At 38.9% G+C, this 9,536-nt stretch overlaps 1 protein-coding gene across 2 annotated transcripts; it reads right to left on the bottom strand.

Moving 5' to 3' along the window:
• Nucleotides 1–908: 908 nt before the first annotated feature.
• LOC105263128 (uncharacterized) lies at nt 909–9,238 on the bottom strand. Of its 2 annotated transcripts, XM_011299138.1 has the most exons (6): nt 7,734–9,238; nt 7,615–7,635; nt 3,586–3,707; nt 2,999–3,241; nt 2,196–2,423; nt 909–1,432 (listed from the first exon to the last, which is right to left on the bottom strand). In XM_011299138.1, the coding sequence occupies exons 1-6, from the start codon at nt 8,822–8,824 to the stop codon at nt 1,320–1,322; spliced, it is 1,818 nt and encodes a 605-aa protein (XP_011297440.1). In that variant the 5' UTR covers nt 8,825–9,238; the 3' UTR covers nt 909–1,319. The 2 variants fall into 2 exon arrangements, with proteins under 2 accessions (XP_011297440.1, XP_011297442.1); XM_011299140.1 differs by lacking the exon at nt 7,615–7,635.
• Between the last annotated feature and the right edge of the window lie 298 nt (nt 9,239–9,536).

Raw genomic sequence — 9,536 nt, forward strand, 5'->3', positions numbered from 1 at the left:
AACGGATTAGCCTGGTTCACACCATGGGACCTGGAACGTGAGTCTAATGGAAAAAGGGCAATATTCGTTAGGTCCAAGGGGTCCGAATTATCGCAAATTATATCGACAATATCCTACGACAAGGATAGCACGGCGTACGACAAATCGTGACATCGGTATGGAATTTTGTTGCTAACCCCAAATCAAAACAATATATTAGACCGGTATAGAGTGAACCAAAGCTTCGCTACAAAAAACTCATGGTCTTTTAATAACAGATAAATCCTAGACGTACATTGTTGCGCACGTCCATAAAGAATTAGCGCTTTGGCGCTGAGAATTAATCATAATAGAATTGAATTGAAGGTACCTTTTGTTTCCGCCATTTAAATCGTTAGAAAGGCGGTCCATAAAATGGCGGAAAAACCAGGCAATCAATCAATTCTTCTCCGATCCTGTGCTACAACTCTGATTGGCTTGACATTCCAGATGCGTTATAAGGAGGTGCCAATCAAAATAGTGCGAAAAAGTCGGATAACTTCTCAATTCTCCTGGTATTTTGCTATAAAACTCCCATTTGATTCAAATTTTGACGAAATGCGCTCTGAATTTTTAAAAATTCTCAAATTTTCGCCAACTTTTGACAGGATCACAGAATAATTGAGGAGGTAGCTGATTTTTCCCGCCATTTTGATTCCTAAAAAGGCGACCGGTTCATTAGACTAATCGCTCATTAAGCAAGAATCAAACATTGAAAAAAAAATTTGTTTCAATGCCCGGGAATGAAATAGAAAATTAATACCAACAATTATTTGAACTAATTTTTTAATCCACTATAAATAATGCAATTGATTTTATTGATTAAGTTTAATAATATATATCTGCTCAATGTGTAATTAATCAATCATTTATTTCATTGAGAGGAGAAAAATACAATATACATTATATACAATGCTTAAAATAAATCTGCATGACCGACAAATAATGTTCATGAGATTACATGGCAATACAGATTCAGTCATTAAAAAAATAATGGAAGATGAAATAAAAAATACTTAAGTTACACCCACTTCAACAATACTTATCAACCACTACGTTAAATTCTCTCGAATACTATTTACATAGAAATAATAATAGAATCTAGCCAGATTTTTTTTTCTCACTCCTAAAATTCAACTTAATCCCTAAACATTTAAATAATCGTCCCTTTGTCATCAAGATTAAAGACGTAAAGATTAAACAGTCTGTAAAAATTCTCACGCTACGTTTAACGTAGAGAGCACCCTGTGTCACTTTTCCTCTTCTCTTGGAAGACATATTTATAAAATCCAGATGCCTCGTCAGTGCTGAGAGTTTCTGAGATTTTTGCAGTTGACGTATGTGACAGCTTCACCATTCACGACTCGAACGTAACGAGAACAGGCTTGAAGGAATATTGCAGGGACGCGTTGATCTGCAATTTGAAAAAACCATATAAATAATTACCACTGAGTATTCAAAAGTTGATAAAAACATTTCATAGTCAAGGACTAATGAGTGCATGCACTGAGACGAGCAACAACTCAACGGTACAGCGATAATCACTTTAACATCCACTGAAACTTTTTACGAACTTTTACCGTGATTGATTTTTCGGAAAGAAATTTCAGTAGCGGACCGGTAAAACGATTCAAAACGATTTTTTTGTAATAAAATTGGTCCAACCTGCAGCTCTAGTTCCAAACGAGCTATGTTGAAATAAACGAAAAAATAATTTGAAAAGAAAGCGAAGTCGACACAGCACTCCCAACTAAAAACACAAAGAGAAATAACTCGACTCAATTCTTGAGCATCAGACAATTCAATCTAAGTCGCCGAGTTTTGGAAGAAAAATGGCTGCAGAACGTGAAACTATCATCTGAATGACATATGAATAACTCAGCCAACATCAAATGAATTTCATTAATTAATTTGCACAAATTGATAACAGTTCTCATTCGTAGCAGATAATCAAACAATTTTTTCCGCTTAAACTGATTTACCGCTCCGGTACTGATTTAGTTGGTTTGAAAAATGATTCTTCTGATATTAGATCGCCTTTTCTCTGGATGCCTTAAAAAAAATCGAAGACATGCATATGAATTGTCAATAGTTGTTATAACATTCAACTCTCATATGCTAGACAAAAATATAAGGAAAACCAGGCAATCATTAGTACTGTTAGCTCACACACTCACATGCCTTCTCATCTGTGTCTTCATCATTGGCATGACATGAATCTTGTTGAACGTATAAAGCGGGCTTGAGGGGTTTCCCATCCTGATCCTCAACTTGCACCAGGATTCCATGATTGTTGCTTGGATGAGGTTGTCTCCAGAATCTCAAAGCCTGCCTCACATCCAGAGCTAGATGACCACCTCCAGGCGTCAAGGGAGTCACCACCGAGTCCATCAGACGTTTCTTAGCTAGTGGAAAGGTAAACGATCGGTAATCGTGATTACATGACATTTCATCCTTTCCACTTCATCCCAATTAAAGGATAGATAGATAGATTTGGGTACGCGGTTGGTCGGACTAGCCTCCCCAATGTCACCAAGCTCAGATTAGAGTTATTGTAGCTCCGCTTGTTTTATGCGCGGATCATATGCACAGCCCGACCTTTGTTGCCAGTCTTAACAGATCCATTGCATCCTTGTTCGCGACTTGATTTGCGGTGGGGAAGGCAGTGCCTGAGAGGCAGTTAAAGGAGATACATGACAAAATTTATCGACTTCCCTAAAAAATCGGATCACAAACGGACACAATCTCCACCGCTATACAGACCTGACTACTGCTTACGGTGAAAGCACGAAACGTATTCTTCACTCTCGTTTATAAATTTATAAAAAAGAAATTGATGAGTTGACAATGAAATTGAATAACTCAATAAGTTTATATGTAGTTTTATGAGGATCAAATGCGTCAGGGATGAAGTGTTCTAGGACCAAATGAGATGATGAAATGAATCCGGAACTGTCTTCGGTTGGACTTTCTAACTTACATCTATGTTTCTTCAGAGACTTTGTGTAATAATAAACGGATATTCTAATCTTCTTCTCTTCTTCTTCATCATCATGTCCTGAAGAACTAGCACTTGTAGATGTAGAGTTCCCCTGGGGGAGTTTGTAGATTCGCAATCTAGCGGCGACAATGTGGTCACTGGATGTCAGATTCATTTCGAAATGCATGTTCATGGAGAACGGGTCTGACCAAGTCTCGAGGTCTGTATTTTTCGGTGCTTCACCTGTGAATCGAACATGGGCTATTGAAAATTTTTGTCTTAATTCTTCGTGACAAGTTGTGGAGGTTTCAACTCCTTTTCTTTATGTTCTAATAATTTTAAAGCAGTATTTTTCCAACAGCTATAGATTATTAAGTTTTTCCATTTTCCCCTGATACTGTTATCTTTAATCTTTATTATTCTCGCTTTCTATAATTTCTTTTGGGTGCTATAATTGCGCTGTATGGGCTCTCCCCTTCTTTTGGACAACATGACGTACAGTCAATAAATGTTTCAATCAATCAATTGCAATTGCTTTACAATTTCATAATTTGTTCACCAATGATTACTAAATACTTTTGACTCACATGTTGGCGCGAACATAGTCAACTTCTCCCTTTGAACTTGATTGTTATTGGCCGTGAGGTTGAATCTTCCCGTCATCGCCAGGACCCTCATTTTAATTTCTTCGATGGCGTTCTGTACTTGACTGCAAAGTTGAATAAACCCTTCATTACTGCAGATACAAAAAGGCAAAATAACAGGCAACGAAAATCCAAACTGACAAAATTATTAAATAAAGATTGTTATAAAAAATCAATAAACACAAAAGGGTAAAATGCATTGGGGCTGTTAATTCTCATCCACAATGAGTTAGAGAATTAGAGACGCTACCGCTAGGGGCGCTGGTGAAATTGGAGAATATCTCAGCGTGAAGTCAGAAAATGTTTATAACTAGTTGGGGCTGGTACGAGGCACACCGAGTTGATTAAAAAATGTGGGAATGAGTGAATGGTCAGTGACCCAGACAGACCACATGGCCACATAGGCATATATTATTATGATCTAGACACCGGCTAGACAGGGAGAGGAAAACCTGAAGACATACAGCCGATTCCATCGCATAATGACTATCACATTTGAATTCACAGGGTATCCTCCGTCCTCTCTCATTCCCACTGACTTATCACAATTATCTCCCTCAGCTTGAGAACGTCTCCCCATTCCTATCCCCATCTCCTTCACCTGGGGTACTTTCCCGCCTTTCATTCCTCACCGTTGGTGGTGGGAGAGATTTATTCATTTTAGTGATTGTCTGGGTGGATAGGGAATCAGTCATTACTCAATTTGTCAGGAATTCTTCGAGTCTTGAATTCTTGATCCGCATGGACAATCTTTTATTTTCGTCAATATACTATCAATGAATACAATAATCAATGTTTTACATATATGTATGTAGGTCTTGTATATGGCTTTTATATATTTTTTATGAGTGGAAAGGCAAAACTTTATTCGGCTTTTCTCGTTGAAATGGAAAAAATTCACCGAAATTCAAGAAAATGCTTTAAATACTCACATTTTATTTTATTAGTATGAAAATAAAAAGTTGAAATTATATTTGTAGATGTATGTTACTAGTAAATAATTCAGGAATTCTAACCGGACAAACGGTTATTTTTACTCTGATCCCGCACGGAACAAATACATATTCCTAAAATATATCTCCTATATATTCTATTTGTACATCAAATATCTACATTACATGATCATCAGAACTATCTAAAATATATCTCAAATACATTAATAAATTAATAGAACCCTGAAACGGCTTGAATATATAAATTAAGAATTGAGCAAGTGGAGAAGGTGTAAAACACATGTCTTGTAACACCAAAGAAAATAAAATAATAATAATTATTATTATCTCAGACACAGCATGTTTAACGAAAAATATATCCGTATATTATTGAGATATATCCGCAGATATATAATTTTCCGGGCGTGATATTTCGATAAAAATTTCCTTGAATTCCTTACAAAATTCCTCTCTCTGGTATTAATTATTCGTAAAGAGGATATTTATTGAAAATTGCTAAACATCCGTAATGACGGAATGGTAAAGGCCATGGAGAGAGATAAACAAAACTCGTCAGTGAAATGATGACATTTGATTCCCCATCCACCGGTCGATCTAGTAACCACCGGCCATTTCTTCACAGCATCCATGTATCATGTATACATATATATATTGAGTGCATGTGTATATGTGACCCGTCTGGACCCCGTCTGGAGAAGAAGACGGGTGATTGGGTGCGAGCCCACCCGTTGTCTCACTCTGGGAGACACGGAATGTTTCACCAGACTCATCACAATTTTTTTTATCATTTTTTCATAATTTTTTCATGATTTTTCCATGATTTTTTATCCTTACAAAGAACCGAAAACTGTGGAAATGAAAACGTTGACCCACATTTCCAAATTCAGAGAAATCTCACTAAAATTTAATGGAGAGCTTCTCGTTTTTTTCCTCTTCTCATTGTCACTTGAAAATTCAATCTGCTATTGGAGATAAAAAAAAGCAGGCCATAAAATTTTTCAATTTATTCGTTGTAAAAAAAATCGTTCTCCTCTGCATGCAAGCCTGGCGGGCTGGCAAAAAATAAACATTCCAGTGGAGGTAATGGTCGAAGATTTTTTACTGCCGTAATTCTTATTATTTTTACTCCCAACGAAATTTCTTCCATCCTGCATGTAGTCAGCATACTGTTTAGCTTTTCTACCCCTCGTTCACAATCACTGCCAGTATTACCTCCATCTTCTTTTGCCAAGCCACGATGCAAGTGCATAGACAAGGTCAGGGCATTAAAATTCACTCGGCCATTGCGTAATACCACCGGTAGGATTCACCATGAGGAACATAACTCCCCCCTAATTGCAGCTGGCATAGACACCTAGTGATTATGGTGGTCTTCAGCAACGATAAAAATTCTATTTTTAAAATTCACCGGTGTGCCAGCGGGATGAGAATAAATTAGAGAAAAAGAAAATCGGAGGATTCGGAGGTAGAGAAATTCAAATTGCCGCTAAAATTTCGACCCTAATTTTTTACTTTTCGGACGTGGAAAAGTAATTGAAAATCATTACTCGAATCACCGCGTGGTGTTCTCCAATTGGTTAAAATATCATTTGCATGTGTGGAATTATTCTGTAGGGAATATCTTGACGGATTCGGATAAAAAATTGATCAACTTCTATAGAATTATCAGCGATGATCTGATATTTTATAGAATTCCTCTCCTATCCTAGAATATTCTAGAATAGAAATTCTGTTCAAAAGTTTTTTTTTTTCATTCTGAAATATTATTTTGTTATAGAAATTTTATAGAAAACTCCATATCATTTTTCCAGGAGAGGAAAAATGAAATGACACGCAAGATGATACCTTTCGCCCGCATTCAATAGCCCCGCAAAATCAAAATAAAATAAAAACAACAGACCGACAAGAGCGCTATGAAAAATTCTCTAGATCCTGCCCCTATAGAGATTATACAGAACACATAAAATCGATTCTCCACCGCATTTTTCTCTTATTACCCAAATTTTCTTTTGCCCCGACTAGCTCTCCCTTCATATTACAAAAATTCTCAAAAAGTCCTAAAAAATTTCTACAGAAATTTCCTAAAATTTCTATAGAACACCGAAAAACAACTTTCCAAAGGAATTTCCCTAGCCCGCGATATTCTCTCTTCGTATTCCAGAAATTCAATAAAATTTCTATAAAAAATTTGTGAAAAGTTCTATAGAATTTCTATAGACTCTAAAATCAACTTTTCCTCGACTTTTTTTTTCAATTACCAATTTCTTTTTTTTTTCATTATGAAAATTAGTCTCACCTGGAATACCGTCTGAGGGGGGTGAGGGGGTGGGGTAGGGGGAGAAGTGGGTGAGAGTGCGCTAACTACGCCAATGCTGGGCGCACGAATGCATTTACGCGTCTAGACTTAATAAAATAAAACAAGTGCCAACGGGCGCGAGAGCTTGGCGTCGTGTGTGAGGGGCAACAAACAAGCGAACAAGTTAATGGGTTGGTGAGGTGGGAGGTGAAATAAAAAAGAAGGGCTCAGAGGGGTGGGGGTTCACTTAGATCCGACACGTGACAATTTTTCTGAATGCCAAAAGCTGAGGAAAAATTGTCAAACCGAATTGTTTTTTTTTCACCATTTTGGAAATTGATAGATATTTGGAAAAGTAAATAGATTGGAGTGACAATGAGTGAGAATGAGACCAAGGGGGAAATGGTTTGAGAATATTGTGGAACGTGTGGAAGATCTGCCTCTGGATATTTTTATCATATTTTTTTTTTTTTTTGAAGGTTCAACGGTTTCAGTCACGCCAGGAGGTCGATATGCCCTCCAATATAGTTTTGGGAACACGGGAGATAAACAATTGGGAATCTGGTTATTATTCGATTGATTTGTCGATCGTTGAGGAGACGATGGGTAAATAAACTTCGGATTTGGGGTGATGATTGGTAAATGCGGGTGAGTTTCAGTTAAAATCGTTAAGTGCAAACGAAAATCGGGGGATGCCCTTACCAAAATAACAGCTGAGCTTACCTGTCGATTGACTGATTCCTTCTACGATTCCAGAAAAAAGACATTCATGTATTGGCAAATCGAGAGACAACAGTGAAGAAATAAAGACAGAAGGAGAAAGATATGGATGGGGTACTCACTCTCGGCGATGTGCAACTGCCAGCTGCTGATAAGCCGTAAAATTGCCGATGGTTCGATTATCGAGATCCTTGTCCTCCTGATATCCGAAGTAATCATCGGTCATCTCGATCGACGAATTCCCAGACTGGTACTCCGCCTCCATCGTTTCATTCTCCTCTTCGTAATTACCGAGTTCATAATTCAGGGCTTCTGGTATCACACGGTAAACATCATCCTCGACCCACTCCAGGCCCTCGTACAAGCTGACCTTTTTGGAGGATTTGACAGAATCATTTGTACCACTGTTATCGAATCCACTGTCTTTAGTTTTGTTCGCTTCATTCGTTTCATTAGTTTCATTCGCTTCATTCGCTTCATTCGCTTCAATCGCTGAGATTTCGACATTCGATTGAACTTGAGGTTCGGCATCAGGTCTCGATGAGGACGAAAGAGTCCCCAGGATCTTCATCCCCTCAGACAATCCAGACTCTCTGGACCTTTCAATGGAGCTCGAGTCAATATCCGAGTCATCGTACCGAATTTTGAAGACCACGTGGGGCTCCATCGCTCGATCGAAATTAGCATGAAACCCACCGTTAGAATTGTCCCCAATTCTTCGTGTTATCAGATCGTAATTCACCGGTGTTGTGTACTCCTCCATCTTATTCCCAATGCTCTCGTAATCCTCGACAGCTTTTCTGTTGAACGCATCGTAGTCAATGGTCTCCTTGAGCTTGTCCTCGGGCTGAAGGATGTCCTTGGAGCCCTCGAGAATCTGTTTCTCGTTCTCCAGAGGCTCCAGCGTGGATTTCCTCCCCAGCTCTCGCTGACGAATGGCAAGGACTTCCTCAAGACTGTAGTTCAGACTCTTCAGGAGTAGAAGATTGGAGTTACTGAGATCGCCGGTTATGATCTTGAGGATGGCCTTCTCCAGCATTTTTTCGAGTCTTCTGGGGCTGAAGGGCACGCGGTCAGGCTGGTCTGAACCCCGGCGGAGGCGATTCGTCGGTATCTGGAGGTCGGACAATTTCTCAAGGGAATCCCCAGGTGTTGGGTGACACCGGACGCACGTGGCAATCAGCAACAGCACGATTACACGGTTTGATAACATTTTCGATGGTTATTGTCACTTGCAGAACAATCAGATTTTATAACTCGATTGGACGATCAGATCGTCTGACCTGTCAGGTCATCTTTCGGTGGTAAGTTTGTCACGATTTTGATGTTGACTAGGGGGATGTTCACCAGGTAAAGGGTTGATGATGATGATGATCTATCAAGGTAGTCCGGGGACTTTGTTACAGAGAGGTGTGTTGACGGTGCGAGCCGTAAGTCTCAACTGAGTCGGCCGGTGCGCCAGCACGAAAGCATAATTCCGTCTACTCGGTGATTCTGGAGAGACACCAGAGAAACGCGAGGAGAAGTACACACCGCGGGAGACCCGTCTAATACTCGGGGTTGGATAACAAAAAATCAGAGTGGAGATCAGCATCCAGACATCATCACTTTTTACCGCGTTACACTATCAAGTACCTTTCCTGCTGCATATCTCCTAAATGAAGGGATACACGTTAATTTTCATATCTATCTTTTCCGTAGAGCAACATGTCAACTCAAAAAATGATCTTTATCAAAATCTCGGTATCTCTCCGCGTTTTGATAATATTCCCCGATAACTGGGTTAGGTCGAATGCACGTATGTGTTTGTCGATCCGTTGCTCAATTAGTCGATTATTCGAGAGATATCTCTGGATCTATCGGAGATAGCGAAATTTTTTGTTAGACTTTTTTTTAGACTGGATCAAACGCTGTAAAAAAGGATC

The sequence above is a fragment of the Fopius arisanus genome, unplaced genomic scaffold (genome assembly GCF_000806365.1).
Source record: "Fopius arisanus strain USDA-PBARC FA_bdor unplaced genomic scaffold, ASM80636v1 scaffold00013, whole genome shotgun sequence".
In the NCBI taxonomy this organism is placed as follows: domain Eukaryota; kingdom Metazoa; phylum Arthropoda; class Insecta; order Hymenoptera; family Braconidae; genus Fopius; species Fopius arisanus.